At 35.9% G+C, this 18,742-nt stretch overlaps 1 protein-coding gene across 1 annotated transcript; it reads right to left on the reverse strand.

Annotated features, from left to right (window-relative positions):
- Window positions 1-282: 282 nt before the first annotated feature.
- LOC126724905 (protein SIEVE ELEMENT OCCLUSION B-like) lies at window positions 283-7,386 on the reverse strand. Its single transcript, XM_050429333.1, has 7 exons — window positions 7,052-7,386; window positions 6,090-6,185; window positions 4,500-4,954; window positions 4,138-4,232; window positions 3,861-3,988; window positions 2,729-3,196; window positions 283-1,306 (listed from the first exon to the last, which is right to left on the reverse strand). The coding sequence occupies exons 1-7, from the start codon at window positions 7,325-7,327 to the stop codon at window positions 596-598; spliced, it is 2,229 nt and encodes a 742-aa protein (XP_050285290.1). The 5' UTR covers window positions 7,328-7,386; the 3' UTR covers window positions 283-595.
- Between the last annotated feature and the right edge of the window lie 11,356 nt (window positions 7,387-18,742).

The raw sequence follows: 18,742 nt of genomic DNA on the forward strand, positions 1-18,742 counted from the left end.
GTTGTTTCTTTCAGAGTGTGTTATACAATTGAGTTTTTATAGACCAAGGCAAAAAGTTGGTAAGTATTCTATGTGGCAATAACCTATTCTATGTGTCTCGATGTGGGAGGAACTGCTACTACTACGTACATGAGATGTTCTATACTGCGATTCAAAGGCTCAGGCGCTCAGCCTGGAAGAACGATATAATTATTTTTGAAATTGTGATGCCAAGAGAGTCCTAGTCGATGGTTGTCTTTGCCATTGCTTGAAAGGTCCCAGGCAAAATAGTACAAAGCGATATTAAATCTGTAAAATTGTGAGCCAAGTGTTATGCATAATAAAGACTACTAGTAACTTGAACATTAAACGATTACAATACACACATACTTTTTGCATCAGATCAACAGTGTGATCAAGATGCCCTTTATTGGAGCACATTACATAATTAAACTTTATCACTGATAACAAACGTAGACACGAACACAAACACAATTAATGTTATTAGAAATTGTACTGGCAGAGAAATAAAGGGTACGTAGCAATCTAGTGCAACAATAATTATCTTATGTATCAATATTTCATTGGAAATGAGGATGACTGTTGTGATGCAAAACTATTGGAAGTGATATGACTCTGCCCTGGTAGCAGGCACCTCAGGATACACAGGCTTCATAGGCACCTGAGGATTCATATGATCGATATAGGATCCTTTGAGCTGTGCCTTGGTACCATGATGATTGTGGCAGAATTTTAAGTTGAAACCATGTTGATTGTGATCGCAGCATTTAAACCTGAAAGATGTCTCCATGATCTTGGAACAGTCAGGACATTTTCTATAATCTGGGATCAATCCATCACTTTTTGGGATGTCAATGACGCGGCAAGGAAAACCGTCTTTAAAAAGTTGTTCATTATAGTGTTCCTCGAGACATACTTCGAAATCAGATACACTATCATTCAAACATTGCCTCCATTCATCAAAGTTCTTCAAGACTGTCAGAACTGTTGTACCATAACCACTGAACACCAATCTAGCCCCTTTGCACAGCACAACCCATCCTTTCTCATTCTTGTAAGAAAGCAACTTTTGGATTTCCTTTGTCATTGGGTCCAATTCGGTAACCATTTGAGACTTGTATAAGAAAAAGTTGTCAATGAGCTTCCAAAAATGCCCTAGACTGCCACTGTCCTTTCCCACATTAAACAATGAAATTCTTGCACCCTTTACTGCATCATCAGCAAAGCCTGTTGCTTCCTTATTAAATTCTTTGACCCATGTAGAATCCTTGCCTCCATAAAAGAAAATGTGCTTCCCCTCGTCGATCTGATTGAAAAAGAGCAAAAAATTTATTTAAATTGGAACAATAAAATTTGCTTCAACCTACTTGCATGAATACATCTATGTCTTTGTAGTTATTGGCCTAGAGGCTTATAGCTTAACTAGTTGACATCTTTGTATTTTTAATAGCGATATTAAAAATTTAAATTCCTAGCTTCTTCTCCATTATAATTATCAAATTATCAAAAAAAATAAAAAATTATGATTATTGATTCTCCCACTCTCGTTAATATACACATAACTTATTTTTTATGTTCAAAATGTGGACATCAATAAAATTATGAACATTTTGTGTATAACTTATATAACAAGAGTGAAATTGAATATATATATATATATTTATATGTGTGTGTGAGAGAGAGAGAGTTGTTGAATTTTTTTTGTTTAAAATAGAAAAATAGGAGGGGATAATTAGAGTGGCTTCTCTACTTAAATGTTATTATAGTAGCATCCTTACCCTTAAGTCTGGGCTTGCAAACAGGAGAACCAGTGAACCATAATAGTTATCCTAACTCTACAAAGGCACTAGTTGGCACTATTGAATTGTTTGACTTCTTAGTTTACTAGCAAGCTTTATATTGTTACATCAACTTTTTGGAAAATCACATTATTCTTTATATTATCATTATAATTTTATTTATAATTCTGATTTTAAAACCCAAAGAACCCATTATTTTACTAGAATAAGATATCTTTAACAGTAGAGTAAGTTTGGTCTTTTATAAATGAATTACAATTTATTCAATTGTATCTTAACTGATTAACATCTCTTTATATTTCTAATGAAGATATTTAAGGTTTAAATTCCTAACTTCTTCCTTACTGTAACTATCAAATTATTAAAAAAAAAAATTATTATTATTATTATAGATTCTCCCACTCTTGTTAATATACATATAACTCATTTTACGTTTTAAATGTGGACAACGCTAAAAAATTATAAACATGGTGTGTATTAATTATATAACAAGAATGAAATTGAATATATATGAGAGAGAGAGAGAGAGAGTTGTTGACTTTTATTGTTATAATAGAAAAATAGGTGGGGACAATTAGAGTGGCATCTTTGCTTAAATGTTACCATAGTAGTATAATTCTCCTTAAGTTCAGGCCTGCAGGAGGACCAGTACGTGAACCATGACTGTTATCCTAACTCCACAAGGGCACTAGTTGGCACTATTGAAGACTTCTTAGTTTACTAGCAAGCTTTATATTGTTACATCAACTTTTTGGAAGCTCACATTATTCTTTATATTATCATTTTAATTTTATTTATAATTCTGATTTTGATATTTTTTTACATGATCGTTAAAACCCAAAGAACCCATTATTTTACTAGAATAAGATATCTTTAACAGTAGAGTAAGTTTGTATGTTTAGGCATTTAGATTGTGAAAAGAAATTTACCCAAGTTGGTATGTCAGGACTGAATTCAAGCATTAAGGATCCAAACCAATCTTCACTTTTGCGCAGTTCTTCATCTTTCCAATGAGTGAAAGGGAAAGCCCTTGGTCCCCATATCTTAATCATGGGGGCCGCATTATGGTGTTCCACGGTCCCTTGTGGGTTCAGCACCACAATGATAGGCTCATTCTTAAAGTGCCACTGCTCCCTAACGTACTTGATACCTGATATAGAAGAAAAGTTTTGGACTACGAACCACGACATCTGAGACCGCAGCAACTCAAACTTCTTTTGCATGTCATTGGTCCACTGATCCACAATTGGTATCCAAACAACCTCATACTTGTCCTTGTATTTGCTTGGTATGTTTTCATAAATGGGGGTGCGAATTGATACATATTCTGAGATTTTGTCAACGTCCAAGTCCGTAAAGAACAACAACACATTCTTTGTTTTCACCGCTTCGAGGATCTGTATTAGCAATACAAATATAAAAATTAAAAGTAAATTTGGATAAAACTATCATTAGATTCTTCTTAATTAAACCTTACATGCATACAAAATTTCAAATATTTAACATTGAACATTGAAAATTTTAAAATTTTTTGTTTTTTAAAATTATTCATGAAATATGGGTGTTTGGATTAAAGAGTAAATAACATTTGATTGACACAAAATTTGACATTTATGTTAATAACATAGATATCATATAATATAGCAGTAGTATTTCCAAAATTAAAATTCAATAAAAAGGTATAAATGATTTAATATTACTTAGAGTTTTGTATCTAAAAAAAAGTATTGCTTAAAATTACACAAAATATGACTTAATCTTTTACCCAATATATACATTATGTGTGTGTGCGGGGGTGTGTTTGTTATTTAAAAAATTGGGATTAAAATTAGGCCTCTTGCAGGCTACTCTTTGGACTTTGGATATCTCTTATCAAGCTTGAGTAAGGTTGGGGCTAGACTAATTAAACCAGTACTATTGTCATAGCTCTAGACTAGATTGGCCCAACCTTAATTTTACGATATTCAATTATAGTAATTCATATTTTTCTTTATTTCAAGCCAACTACATAGTATCTATTTGTTTCTAAAAGCAAAAGATAGTATCTACTGTAGAACTAACCAATTCGTTGGGAAAAACTTTGACTCGTTGCCGGTTGTCGCTGGCAAAAATTAGCGCCTTCAAGACCTCGGCAATGTCAAGCGGCTCTTTTAAGAATCTTATAAGCTTCCAATATGCCTCTATTTTCTCTGCATTGAACAAAAATCTTTGGTCAGGATTGGAAATATAGTATGTGCAACATATCATGGTAGCACTTGCTGGGAAAATAATGTAATGATGGAGGTTGCGCAACCGCACGCTTAATTTCTTGTTAGTAAGATCAGCCTGAGTGACTAACCTATTTCTTCATTGCAAAGTTGTATCTGCAATTTTAGTTTGCCATGGATGTCATTAATTTTCTCAGAAAACCGCGGAAGTTCATGTGTCTTGCTCCTGAAATTGTGAAACCATGGTTATTTGCATTAGATTTGTTAAATTCAAAGTTAAGTGATTAAATTCACAATTTTCAAACGATTCAAATTCTTTCACACGAGTGATAAATTTATTATTAGAGCAGCAGGTGGTGAACCCTATTGTATCAAACTTTAATTATAATTTTTTTTTAGAATATTAAGTATTTTAACACACACACATGGTAATACAATAATCATACTAAACTAAATTTAGCATATACTTCACGTTTCTAGGGTAAGGACTTACTCATCTTTAATGAGACAACACATCCGGGTCGTGCAAACTACAACAGTTATGATAGCCCAAAAAACATATATCGAGATATTGTTCGTGGCTATTGAGAGTGCTGGTAGATCATTTGGATTATATTTAACAGATCGTTCCTCCAACGTAACAATGCAATCAATGACATTCAATGTGTCCTTGATCAGTTTGTTAAGTTCAACAATCGCACCCTCTTGTTTATGATCAATGCTTGGCTGCGTTAGGAGAGTAGGTATCCCTTTTAAGATCCCTAATGACTTGGTGAGTTGGTCTGATGAGTGAAACTGATCAAGGTGTTTGCAGAAGTCTCCATAGTCCAAAGCAAAGGCCGCAAGTGTCAATACTGCCTTCGCATGCCATGAATAATCTTTGAGTTTTTCTAGTATTGACTTTGTTGTTTTGTAAGCAGTTTCTACACCCGGATCCTTGCATGCCATCTGACATTACATATTTTCCATTATGAAAAATGCCTATGTAATTGTGTATGTAGCAACATGATCACATTGATATTAGCATTTATTTATTTACTCGGTACTTGAAATGGTACATATGCTTTTGTATATAAACTATTGTGCGTATTTAAAGTGAAATATTATTGCTATTCTTTGTAATTGCTATTCATTGTAATTGGAAAAATAATAGAGGTACTACCAATTTGTTGTATAAAAGGCTTACAAAGTAACCTCGACATATGTGATAAGTGTCAAATCTTTAGCTGATAAATAAAATTCTTAATTTTTTTTAATACCCTAACATTGCTCTTATAATGATATTATTTATACTATTAAATAATTTTAATGGTTAAGGACAAAATTTTATACTATAATTATTTATTGGCATTGAGTCAGTTGGAACGCTAAAAGCAATTACAACTATGATTTGGTATCCAGGACATGTGTTACTTTGGAAGCCATCACATGTATGTCTTGGCAAAAAAAAAAAAATGGCACGAGAAAGACACTTGTCCATTATATAGGAAAATTTGAGACAAAAAAAAAAAAGTAGGTTTGAATCATTTGTCAAGGATAAAACAACTAGAAGACACTTGGCATTACATGGAAGAGGTTCTAGTTAGTTGAAACAAATACCAACACCCCGCCCAAATTCCGCCCTTGCTTTTAAGGGTAGTTTTGGATTGGAAATAATTACCATTCATACCTTTAGAAAAGGCTTTGGCACCATGAGGAAGAACGCACAATAATGCGCATCTTAGAGAACAAGGAGAACTTAAAGGAAACATGCCTTCTAGCTCAAGATGTATGGTAGTTCTTCTATAAGGATTAGTTTAAGAGAAATCTTCTTAATTACGGCTAATTTAGTGATCTTCAACAATTGTATTTGAGTAATTTTCAATTAGTTCCAAGTATTCTTTTATCAAGATTGTGCTCTTTGATTTAGTGTTGTAGCAGATTTCAATCCAAATTACTTTATGTATGCTATTACTTTCATGTTTATTGGAATCTTTTGATCACTAAAGAGTCCTCTTAATTGGGGCATTTTACCAAACTCATGCAAAGTTAGATGCTTTCAAAAATAAATGCATCATATAATTTATTTTTGTCTAATGTATACCTCGTAGGAAAGTTCTTTGAGTGTACATAATGGTGGAATGAAGCTTGTTGCGATGGCCCTTTCACCCTTGATCTCCATCTGTGGCTGTTTAGTACCCTAGAGTATGACCAAAATAACCATCAGTGAGATAACTTGAACAATATATACGGAGTGGATAGTGTTTTAATATAAAAAACATTTATTGTTTACTTCTTGAGTTTAACATTGTGCTTGGATTAAAGGGAGAAAGAGGGAAATAGAGGGAAGGAGTTGAGGGGATGGGGGATAGGATATAGGAGGGGTTTAATTAACCTTATTTGGATATTTTCTATAAAAAAATTGAAAGAATGCAAGGTTTGAGAGACTTGGAGGGGGTAAGAATGTAAGATACCCATCAAAACTAATTATTTTTAATTCCCTCAACTCGGGTATTTTATTGGAGGTGAGAAGTTCCCCTAATTCTAAAAGTAAAAAGTAATAAATAAAATTCAAATTTATTCTTATGATATCAACTTTTATATATATATATATATTTCTTTAAGTTGAACAAAAAAGCGGAATATTGTCAGTTATATAATGTCTTAACATTTTTTCGCATTTATATCATAATTTATAAAATATTCAAACAATAGGAGGAATACTGTGCTTGTTAATTAATTTGCATTTTTTTTTAACCATTCTTAAAGCCAAAATGGGGGCCTGAAAAACACATATGGTTGAAGATTTTTGAAAACACAATGTGTTAAATTTTTATGCTCGTCTCCATTCAATTTCAAAAGCACAAGGTCAAGAAGGTTATTTATTGAAGGAACAGGAGTTACCACAATAGGATATCCCAACCTTCGGACTAGAAGTAGAAGGTAACATTTTTTTTTTTTAATTTTTTTTTGACGGAAGAAGATAGCTTTTTATACAAATATAAGAAGAAGAAGAGGAAAATTCTTATAAAAGAGTGTGTGCAGGGTAGTAACATATACATATACCCGAAAAACATTGTCAGCAGCAATGGTAGCAGGGTTGAGAATGTTTGTGACAATGGCAAAAAGAGAGGCAACATCAAACTTTTGGTCAGTATGAGTTCGGGGAACACTAATTTCTTTCTTTATCTCGTCGTCGGTCATTTCAAACAGCTTCTTGTTTCTGGCCAGAGAGGCAACATCAAACTGTTGGTCATCATGAGTTCGGGGAGCACTAATGTCTTTCTTCGTTTCGTCGGCGGTCATTACAGACGACGAGTGCGGATCGACGGCCATTTCCATTTGGTATTACAAAACAAAGCTAGAGAGGTCAGAAGAGAAGGGATAAGTTGGGTTGTTTGTGGTAATGGTGTGGTGCAATTTGCTTGGCGTATTGCCCTATTTATAGACACCATAAATCAAGAAGAAGATTCAATTTCAAAATTTCTTTGAAGTTGAATCTTCTTCTTTACTTTTTTTTTTTTTTTTTTAAAAAAAAAAAAAAAAATATTTTTGTCTTTTAATTTGTTTTTGTACAGTATTCGACTCAACAGATTTTATTGTTTATGTTCAAGGGTTCACTATGTCCGTCATTTTCCTTCAACAATACTATTCTAGGGGTCCATTGTACGGACAAACCTATAAACAAACACATTGTTTTATCTTTGACACTCTCATAGTTATGATTCATAAAAAAGGGAAGGAAAAAAAGATACACTCAAAGTATTTATCTTGCCTCTATTCATTTCCTTTTATTCTCCTAAATTGTAATGACAAACCTTTAAAACGACTCATTGTTCTATCTTTGACAGACAAAAAAGTATTAATTCATGATAAAAAATAAAAAATAAAAAGAAAAGATACACTCAAAGTATTTATCCTGCCTCTATTCATTTTTTATTATTCTTTTTCCTTTTAGTATTAGTGAATTCTCTATTTTGCTTTTCTTTTCTTTGCTTTTTTTTTTTGGGGGGGGGGGGGGGGGGGGGGGGGGTGGAATGGGGTGTTTGGGGTTAGACAAAAGGTTTTGCCTATAATAATGAAAATTTTGCCTTCTACAATAATTTTGAACTAGTATTTTATGAAATAGTTAATCATAAAGGGTGATTTAACAATCAGGTTATTAACATAAGTGGATGGTAAGATCAATATAAAAAGACAACCAAACATTGAAGGTCTAACATGAAAATTTTAAAACTTAAATGACTACAATGAAAACACCCTTAAACTTTAAGAGTAAAAAATGTACTTTAATTTATTATTATTATTATTATAGAAATTTTAAGTGAAAAATGTTCATGAAATATCACACTTCTCACTCATCATCTGACTAAATTTTGCTTGTCACGTGACTCACGTCCTTTGAAAATGGGACCCTTTACAAGTCATTCCTCTTTCTTTATGGTTGCTTTCAACACAGCTTGACCATTTTGATATTTGATTCTCCCTGTATATATATTGCGTTTTGCCATTATTAACCGATTATGGAATTTATTTGCAGTCCACATCCAGTAAATTAAAGGTCCCATTTGAAACATGTTATAAAAACTATGTATATATATATACTTTAAGATGAGGCAACTTGGTAGTTCGGGTAATCTGGACAAGTTGGCAACGAAACTTAGCTTTTAGTAAGATACGCATGCAAACAAGAAGGGGAAATGGAGTCTATTTGATTGGATATGTATATGGAAGAGTAAATTCTTTTTAAAGTAAGATAAATAAGTAAAAGAATTAATATAAAATGATCAATTCCAAATTTATAATTAAAATTTTGAGTTAAGTACTATCCCTACTAAGGAAGTTGATACCGTATTGAAAGTCATTTTGTTTTTGTTAGAGAAATGAAAATTTTCAATACTATGAGAGACCTGCTCAAATGGGATGTCAGAGGTTCTTCTTTTTTTTTAAAAAAAAAAAATTAATAATTTTCAACCTGTAAAATAATCACAAATATATAAAGTAAATTGCAAAAATGTGCAAAAAAAAAAAAAATGACCGAAAAATTCTAACAGTTTTTAGACCCCTTAAACAATTTATTAAACCTAGGTAATTAGCCAAGTTGTTACTTAGTCCAATTAAACAAGTCTAGGTTATCACAATAATAAAGATCAAATCATGCAAAGCAACGGAAAATAAATAAGACAATGATATGATCACCCAGGAAACCAAACCGGTAAAAACCTGGGGAGGATTTGACCTAGCTATCCTCAAGGTAAACTTGAATCCATTATCTTGAAAGAATCGAAGTTCATACAAAAGGAATTACAAGCACCCCCGCTCGACTTCCTAATGGTACCAACCAGTAGAACTTACTGACACGACCACGTGCAAGCTCCGAATCCACGGACTCTTTCTTTCTTGGATTCCCACCTGCTACAAGCACCCCCGCTTGTGTATTCTTTAAACTTTAATGACAGCAACTGTTTTGATCATCAAGGTGTAGAGAATATCTCCTCCTTGAAAACCCTAAGTTTGTGTAAAGGAAAGCTCCTCTAGATCTCACAAGAGATTTACACAAACCGCAATATGAGCAACACTAAAACGTGGCTAGGGTTTACCTTTTATACTTAGGACAAATAAGAAACCCTAAAAACGTTTTAAAACAAATAGGACTGAGTTGGAAAATTCTGCAGAAAAGCAATCTGCCCGAGCTTCGATCGGTCGAGCCTAAGCTTCGATCGATCGAGCCAGGCCGAAAGCCACAGTGCTTTCTACTTTACACTCGATTCCAACTTTACATTGACATACAACTTTGAGCTAGTTTTAAACACTTCTAAATACATTGTTTTGATCATGGTTTGCCAACAATACAAATTAGAGTTCTAAATACATAAAGTCCTAAACTTTAGAACCTATCAAACTCCTCCTTTGGCAATCCGTGACAAAACACAACTTAGGAGCTCAAAGTTTACAAAATGAAAAGCCCTTTACAAAATAATGCTCATAAACAAAAATTCAATCCTAACTATTATCCATCAGTTGCAAGTGTAGACAGCAGCTCAATTGAATCAACCTGTATATTTCCTGAAACACTAAACAAAATGCATAACCGCATGTGTGGAAAAAATACAAGTAAACAAAATAACTTCTTGATTTCAAACAACACACAAATAAAGACATATATCAATGAATAACTCATAAATATAAATCAATAAGCAGTTTGAAACAAACAACAAATAAAGTACCAACAAAAACATAAAACTCCCCCTAACATGAATATCCCATCAAAAACAAGGTAAGAGCTAAAAATGTTAAGTACACAGTGAAGCACCTAGATACAATCTAAAACTCCACAAGCTCCAACCAAAAACAAAAAGTCTCCCCCTGAAAGCAAAAACTCTACAAGTACTCCCCCTTTTTGTGACGGAATGCCAAAGGGCAAACAAGATATCCATCATCAAAAGGGAGGTGGTCTAAACTGCGCCAACTCTGCACGCAAGGCACGGATCTCATTAAGCACGTCCACCAAAATCTGTCCTTGAGCCGCCTGAACGGTCAAGACATGATCCAACGTGCGACGAATGTCTGAATCATCCGTAGCAGTCGGTGGAGGAATAGCAGCATCAGCATCAGTAGCAGCACCTGAAGTCTCAGCAGCAGCTGTACCTGTAGAAGAGGGAGGAGGGGGAACACTACTAGATGACGCACCTTTAGGACGAAAAGGAGGAACTCTCAACTGAGCAGCCCTTTGACGAAGAAATGTGGCACCTATGGGAGCTATCACATGAACAGGCTCACCTGACGGAAAACCATCTAGACCTAAATAGAGCAGAATCCTATGAATGAAAATAGGATGAATCAGCGCATGCCCTATGGCAGAACTCCTATGAACCTCATTCAAAGAACGAAGGAACAAGTGAGGAAAACTGATAGACGCTCCAAAAGCAAAGGCGTACAAAAACACACATCGCTCTAAAGGGATGGTGTGGAAGTGAGAGATAGACCACAAGGAATGACACGCAATCCTAAAAAAGAGATAGGCAGTCTCGGTAAGCTCAGCAGACGTGATCTGAGGATCAGAACCCCACTGGATAGATGACCCAGTAATGTAAGACATGACAACATCTAAAGAGGGTGACTCATCATAGGGATAGTCAACATCCCGAACAACCGGCACCCCAAGAGCCTCAGCCACCACCCGAGGGGTAATGATGAACTCTACACCTTGTATCCAACTCCTAATAAGGGTGTTGGAATCATAGACGTGGTAAGAGAGATTTGAGTAGAACTCTCTAATCAGGGCGTTCGGAGGTGGATGATCTATCTCTACGAGAGGCAACCAATCCTTACTCTCAAAATTGGCCCTAATAGCCGGATCAAGTGCATTTAACACAACAGCTCACTCAGACCATATCTTACGCCTACAGTTCAAGGTGTCATAGGCTTCTCCACACTTATCATTCTTAAACAGCTCTACTCTAGGTGGAGACTCAGAGGAAGTGGAAGTGGTCCTATGAGCTCTAGTTTTCCTAGGCATGGTGCTAAGATAAGGATCAAAACACAGAGCGAAAGAACAAAAACCACAAAACCAAAACCAAGGGCAGACTGCAAGTTAGCACAAAAACAAAAAATAGAATCAGAATCTATATGATGCATGAACAAGTTTAAATGTCATGATGTATGTGCTAATGCAGTGAATTGAGTCAAAAAGATTCAAATTACAAAATTGGCTTGCACATAAAGGTTTTTAACACAAAAAACCCCAAAATATAGAAACCACTTGATCAATTTTTAAAAATTGACGAATTCATCATTACACATGATATAATAACAAAAATAATGACCAATTACATCAATTGGAGAAGCCAATTTCATCAATTTAAGCCAATTTGACAAAATCCCCAATTCGGATCAAATTCAAAACCCTAGAATTTCCAATTTTTCAAAAACCACAAAATTGATCAAATTAAACTATAGGAAACATCAATATAACATCATGGCACAAAAACCCATTCATCAATTACACAAGAATAGGCTTGAATCATCAAAAACCCCAATAATTTTGAAGATGCCAAAAATACCCATGAGAATGCATGAAAAATGCATGAAAACAAGAAATAAACTTGAAAAAGAAGGGCAAAAGGGTCTTACCTGCTTCTAAGGACAAAAACCTTGTAAAAATCTTGAAGGAAAACGACAAAAATTTGATGGTGGAGCCAAGAGCCAACGCGGAGTGAGAGAAAGAAAAGAAAAAGTTTGAACAGTGACTTTGAAAAAGTCCAATTCTGCCTTTTAAAAAACCAGATACACGAGTTTCGATCGGTCGAAAATCAATCTCGACCGGTCGAAACAGACAGAGACTCCCTCTCTCAAAAATTTTAAAAATTTTAAAAATTTCGATCGGTTGAAAAACAGAATGGACCGATCGAATCAGGCAGAGGCTCACCATATTTTTCAGGAAAAACACAATTTTTGACAAACAAGTTGATTTGACTCAAAGCATTAAAATTTAAGACAAAAAATGCATGAGTATGAGATGATATGATTATCCAAACAAGAATTTTAAGCCCAATATTCCCAAAAAAAATTTTGCATTCTCCACAAATTTTCAAGCAACAAATTTAGATTGCACATAATTTAAAGTGATTGCAAAAACTTGGTTGGTCAGACCATAAACACACACAATAACATGTACAATGTTTAGCAAAGAGTAATTCGTGTAGTGTGTGCGACTAGCAAAGACATGAGATACATGTGAGGTGATATGTGAATAGTAATCAATCACAAAGTCTACAAAATTCATCACAAAGAATTTAAAAGAGACTATCACCTAAAGAGTTACATCATATAACTCTCACATCTCCTAGATCATAAGCTTGCAATCATGTAAGTTTATTGTATTTATGCCTCATAATATACATTCCAATTTTAAGTTTATGTGAGTTTGGCATCAAGCCTAATAGTACACACCAATTAGATTTTAAGAATTAAGCACTTTTACCGAGACTTCACCTTATGTTCTTTTTGTGCATGTGTAACACTTTCTCGAGCACAAAATCTCATGATATGCACTAAGGTGTTCATGATTGGTTAGTGAACAGTGGTGAGATGGTTATTTATGCCTTTCTCTATAAGTTCAAGTCCAACATTTAAAAACAAGTGACTTCAAGATTAAGATATAGGAATCAAAAACCATACACATCTTTCCCACACAACATGCACTACAAATCTTCAACTAGTAGAGTGCAATAAATAAGCTCATCAAAGCTAAACAAGGTACAAAAGACATGTTATGTGAAAATAAATTGACCAACCTTGTTCTTAAAAACCAAGAAGAATAGTGCAAAAACAAAATGTGCTTCCTTTTTCCTTTTTTTTTTTTTTTTTTTTTTTTTTATTAAAAATAAAAACACCTAGAATGAAATGCATGAATGTTAAGCTATGCAAATCCTAGAGACAATAAAAAAAAAAAAAACAAAACCAAAGAACAATGGTCACAAAGGGTAGAGCAATGAAGCATAAGGACCATGTCAGAAAGACTCAGTTAGGTCGAGTCTTTTGCATCCAAAACTTTTTAGATGCACCACGAGCATTGGAGTTCTTATTCACATGAGAATGATTACCAACTTCAGGATTGGAATAAAGGTTTAAAGCCTTTACCAAATCACCAATAAGTACCATAGGATCAAGTGCTTGAGGCACAGGTACTTTTGGTTTGTTTGCTTTCTTTGCAGCTTGCAGCTTGCAGCTTGTAGCAATTTGGACGTATGTGTCCAGTCTTTCCACAAAAATGACAAACCCATGCAAGTTTATCATGTGTCTTGTTCTTAGATAGGGCAGGCTTCTTAGGCTTATATTCTTTCAGATCAACTCTAATCTTCCTAGATGATGAACCTTCTAAGGGTTTAGCAACCTCACTCATAGGGGGTTTGACAGTTTCACTCACTATCTCACTCACTGAAGGTTCAGAAGAAGAAGATGAAGGAACAAACTTAGTGGAATGGGGAGCGGACACACAGATGCTATCAACATAACCTAAACCAGTTTTGTCAGAAGATGACTTTTGAACACTCAGCATTTGATCAAGTTTAGAACTAGCAGATCTAGCAATAGATAAATCAATTTCCAAAGATTTAACTTTGTAATGTTGAATTTATTCAACCATCTAATTGGCTTTATTCCGTGCCAAATTTGCTTGTAATTCAGCATTTAGTAACCCTGTATTTAGTTGGGTTTGTTGTAAAGGTAGTGAGTGAGATAGAGTGAAGATTGCTCAAGAGTGTGCAAGAAAACAGAGACTCGCGGCTGGGACTCGCGGGTGACTCGCGGCTGCAAGCCGCCAGAAGCAGCACACGTGCCAAGCATGCTGGAAGATGAACAGTCATGCTAGCTGGAGCACTACAGGACAAAACAGGACAACTGGCCATACGGTTAACTCGCGACTGGATATCGCGACTTAGTCAAGCCGCGAGGTCAAGCCGCGAGCCACCCCTGTTTTGTAAAACCTAACGTTTCACATTCCTCTCCCACTCCAGTATAAATACCCCTTTTACCCACGATTGAAGGAGAGCTTCCAGAGAGAATTTTGAGAGAGAAACCCTAAAGAAAAACAAGATTTTTTCACCCACAATCTATACCTTAGAGTCTCTTCAAATTCCTCTACTCTCTTCCTCTCCATTGTCAAATCCTTGAGAGGCATTATACCAAACCTAGTTCTCACCATCATCATCACTGTGAGACAGTTGTTTGGATTTCTGGGAAGCAGTTAGGAAGGAACCAATCTTCATTGGTTGATGCTACGGTCTAGTAGCGGAATCAGGGAAGTTAGAAAAGAAAAAGGTTCGGCGCAACCTCGTTGGAGCAAGAAGCTTGGAGGGCTTAGGTGCACTAGGTAGATTAGGCTTGGAGGGTCTATTGCTGTCCTTGTATCCCAACTGTATTTTCTAGTGGATTGTTTACCGCTTGGAGGGCGGCGGAGAGGTTTTTCGCCGAGAACTTCGGTTTCCTCTTCGATAACACATCGCGTGTTGTCTTTGTGTTTGCATTTTCCTTCCTCTCTATCTTTGCCTTTTTATTATCTGCTGTGGTTTTATTTTGTTATGGCTTAGATAGTCTTTAACCAATTTCGTATTATAGCATGTGTTAAGTTTCCGCACACTAGTTGTTTGACATATTGCTTGTATTGGTTAAGTTGTAATTTGGGGGTCTAAACGTTCAAAGGTGTTTTGTACACATTTTTGAACTTTCATTTGGTATCAGAGCGGGTACACTTGTTGTGGTTTTATTACCTAAGTGTGATCCTAGACCCCTGTGTTGTGATTGTTGTTTTGGAATATACCATGCTGAATTGTAGCTTAAGTGTTTGTGAAAATGACTCTATGCATATGTCTGAAAGGTGTCTTACTGATGATCTTGTAGAGTTGTTAAAAACTAAGAAACATGCTAGAGTATTTGTTCACATGCTGGAATATCTTGAAAATCAGAATCATGTCTTACACAGTAGCATATCTGAATCTAAATCATTGATTAAGAAATATAAAAGAAAGAATAGAATGTTGTGTGAGATGATTGAGAATCTGAAAATGAAAAATCAATCTGAAAGAAGCATGAAAACTGATGATGAGTTTGTGTTTGAAGGTCAAGAATGTCTGTCACATGTGAACCTATTTGTGCATACCTCATTGAAGGTGTTTAATGCGTGTTTGTGGTATCTTGACAGTGGGTGTTCTCACCATATGACAGGGGATAAGTCACTGTTTAAGACACTCAAAGAAAAGGTTGGTGACTATGTGACCTTTGGTGATGGAAGTCATGCTCAACTTCTAGGCAAAGGAACCATTGAGATACCTGGTTTGCCTCTGTTGAAAGATGTGCTGTACATAAAAGGGCTGAAGGCGAATTTGCTGAGCATCACTCAAATTTGTGATGATGATTTCCTGGTACAATTCTCTAAGAAGGGATGTTTGATCATCAATGAAGAGGGGATTCAGGTTTTGGAAGGAAATCGGACTATAGATAACTGTTATGGAATAGTTCCCACGGCACCCATATCGTGTAGAAGTGCTCGTGTGGATATGTTGGAGCTGTGGCATCACAGATTTGGGCATGCCAACTTCAAACAAGTAGCAAAAGTCTCCAAACTTGAAGCAGTCGAGGGACTTCCTAAGTTTGGAAAAGTGAAGAAGACCGTTTGTGGTGCATGTCAAATGGGGAAGCAAACTAAGGCAAGTCATCACAAGGTGAATGTGATAGCCACCTCTCGGTGCTTAGAGTTACTTCATGTTGATCTAATGGGGCCTACCAGAACTGAAAGCCTAGGGGGGAAGAGATACATTATGGTCATTGTGGACGACTACTCAAGATACACTTGGGTTGAATTCCTTAGAGAAAAATCAGAAGCTTGTGAGAGGTTGGAGATTCTGTGCAAGAAACTACAAAACGAAAAAGGGATTCTGATAGCCAAAGTTAGAAGTGATCATGGGAGGGAATTTGAGAATGCAAGATTCGAGTCCTTCTGTGAGAAGAATGGAATTAAAAGAGAATTTTCAGCTCCCAAAACTCCACAACAAAATGGAGTGGTAGAGAGAAAAAATCGTGTGATTTAGGAGATGGCAAGAGTCATGTTGCTTAACAAGCAAATACCTCAAAAATTTTGGGGAGAAGCTGTCAACACCTCGTGTCACATTGGCAATAGGATTTTCTTTCGAGTTGGTACAAAGAAGACTGCCTATGAGATATGGAATGGGAAGAAGCCTAAGGTGAAGTATTTCCGGGTGTTTGGAAGTAAATGCTATATCCTAAATGATCGAGAGAATCTTGGGAAGTTTGATGCGAGAAGTGATGAGGGTATTTTTCTTGGCTACTCTACTACAAGTCGAGCATATAGAGTGTTTAACAAGAGAACAAAGGCTGTGATGGAGTCCATAAATGTCAAGATTGATGATGCCTTACCTAAGGTGGAAATGATTGATGATGTAGAAGGGCCACGCACCAAAGAGCCCGATGTTGAGGTAAAAGCTTTGGATATAGAAGGTGAAGAACCTATACCAGAAGTAGAATCGACTCCCATCAACCCAAGAATGGAAACGAGATCGATGTCTAGAACATCAAGTCCTCTTACTCCTCTAGAAGTTCATCCTCCTATCTCTCGTAGTGATGAAGTTTCCACTTCAAAAAGGCCATCTTCAAGAGTTATCAAGAATCATCCGGAAAGTAATATCATAGGATCTCTTGATGACGGTCTTCGCCTCAGGAAAGGAAACATTCTGCTAGCCAATCATGTAACATGTCACTGTTATCTTGCATAGTTTGAACCAAAAAGGGTTGAAGAGGCTCTTCAAGATGAGAATTGGGTTGAGTCAATGCATGAAGAGCTGAATCAGTTTGTGAGGAATGATGTGTGGGAACTTGCTTCATGGCCTGAGAACGTTCATGTTATAGGCACAAAGTGGATTTTTAAAAACAAAACTGATGAAGATGGAGAGATAATTCGAAACAAATCTCGGTTAGTAGCTCAAGGATACACTCAAGTAGAAGGAGTGGATTTTGATGAATCATTCGCTCCGGTGGCAAGACTCGAATCCATTCGAATCCTCATATCCATTGCGTGCACTTTGAATTTCAAACTTTATCAAATGGATGTAAAGTGCGCATTTCTGAATGGATATCTAAATGAAGAAGTATTTGTTGAGCAACCAAAAGGATTTGAGGATCCTCATTTTCCAGATCATGTATTAAGATTGAAGAAAGCCCTTTATGGCTTAAAACAAGCGCCTAGAGCCTGGTACGATCGTCTTACACATTATCTTCTAGATAGAGGTTTCAAGAGAGGGTATGCCGATCGAACTCTGTTTGTCAAAAATGATGAAGATTATCTCCTTGTGGCACAAGTCTATGTTGATGACATAGTGTTTGGGGCAACTATCGAAGATCGTGCTACTGAATTTTCTGAGGAGATAAAGAAGGAGTTTGAGATGAGTATGGTGGGGGAGCTCACATTCTTCTTGGGTCTTCAAGTCAAACAACAGAAGGAGGGTATATTTGTATCTCAAGAGAAGTATGCCAAAAACATTGTCAAGAAGTTTGGACTAGACTCCAAAAAACATGCCTCCACTCCCATGAGCTCTTCCACTAAACTGAATGTGGATTCGTCGGGAGTTGAAGTAAGTCCTACATTGTATAGGAGCATCATAGGGAGTTTGCTCTACCTTACAGCCAGTAGACCGGACATTGCTTTCAATGTGGGCGTTTGTGCCAAGTACCAAGCTAATCCGAAGGAATCTCATCTGACTGCTGCTAAGCGAATCATTCGATATGTGAATGGTACTGCAAACTATGGTCTGTGGTATTCAAAAGACTCAAATGCTTGTCTTGCTGGGTATTCAGATGCTGACTGGGCTGGCAATGTAGACGATCGGAAAAGCACTTCAGGCGGCTGTTTTTATCTTGGTAACAATCTTGTCTCGTGGATGAGCAAGAAGCAGAATTCAGTGTCTCTATCTACTGCAGAAGCAGAGTACATCGCTGCTGGAAGTTGCTACACTCAGCTTCTTTGGATGAAGAAATTACTTCATGACTATGAAATTCCTCAAGAAACGATGTGTGTCTTCTGTGACAACACCAGTGCCATCAATCTTTCCAAGAATCCTGTCCAGCATTCAAAATCCAAACACATAGAGATACGTTACCATTTCATTCGGGATTTGATAGAGGAAAGAGTTGTGTGTCTTGAGTTCATACACATCGACAATCAAAAGACGGATATCTTCACCAAGC

Source organism: Quercus robur, chromosome 5 (assembly GCF_932294415.1).
Source record: "Quercus robur chromosome 5, dhQueRobu3.1, whole genome shotgun sequence".
Lineage (NCBI taxonomy): Eukaryota > Viridiplantae > Streptophyta > Magnoliopsida > Fagales > Fagaceae > Quercus > Quercus robur.

Excerpts from the sequence above, each read along its gene's own strand:
- LOC126724905 (XM_050429333.1), bottom strand. The coding sequence starts at position 7,327 with ATGGAAATGGCCGTCGATCCGCACTCGTCGTCTGTAATGACCGCCGAC. Across the intron at positions 4,955-6,089 it reads TCAAAGAACTTTCCTACGAG|ATGGCATGCAAGGATCCGGG; the intron begins GTATACATTAGA and ends ATGTAATGTCAG. Across the intron at positions 4,233-4,499 it reads TGTTGTCTCATTAAAGATGA|GAGCAAGACACATGAACTTC; the intron begins GTAAGTCCTTAC and ends TCACAATTTCAG.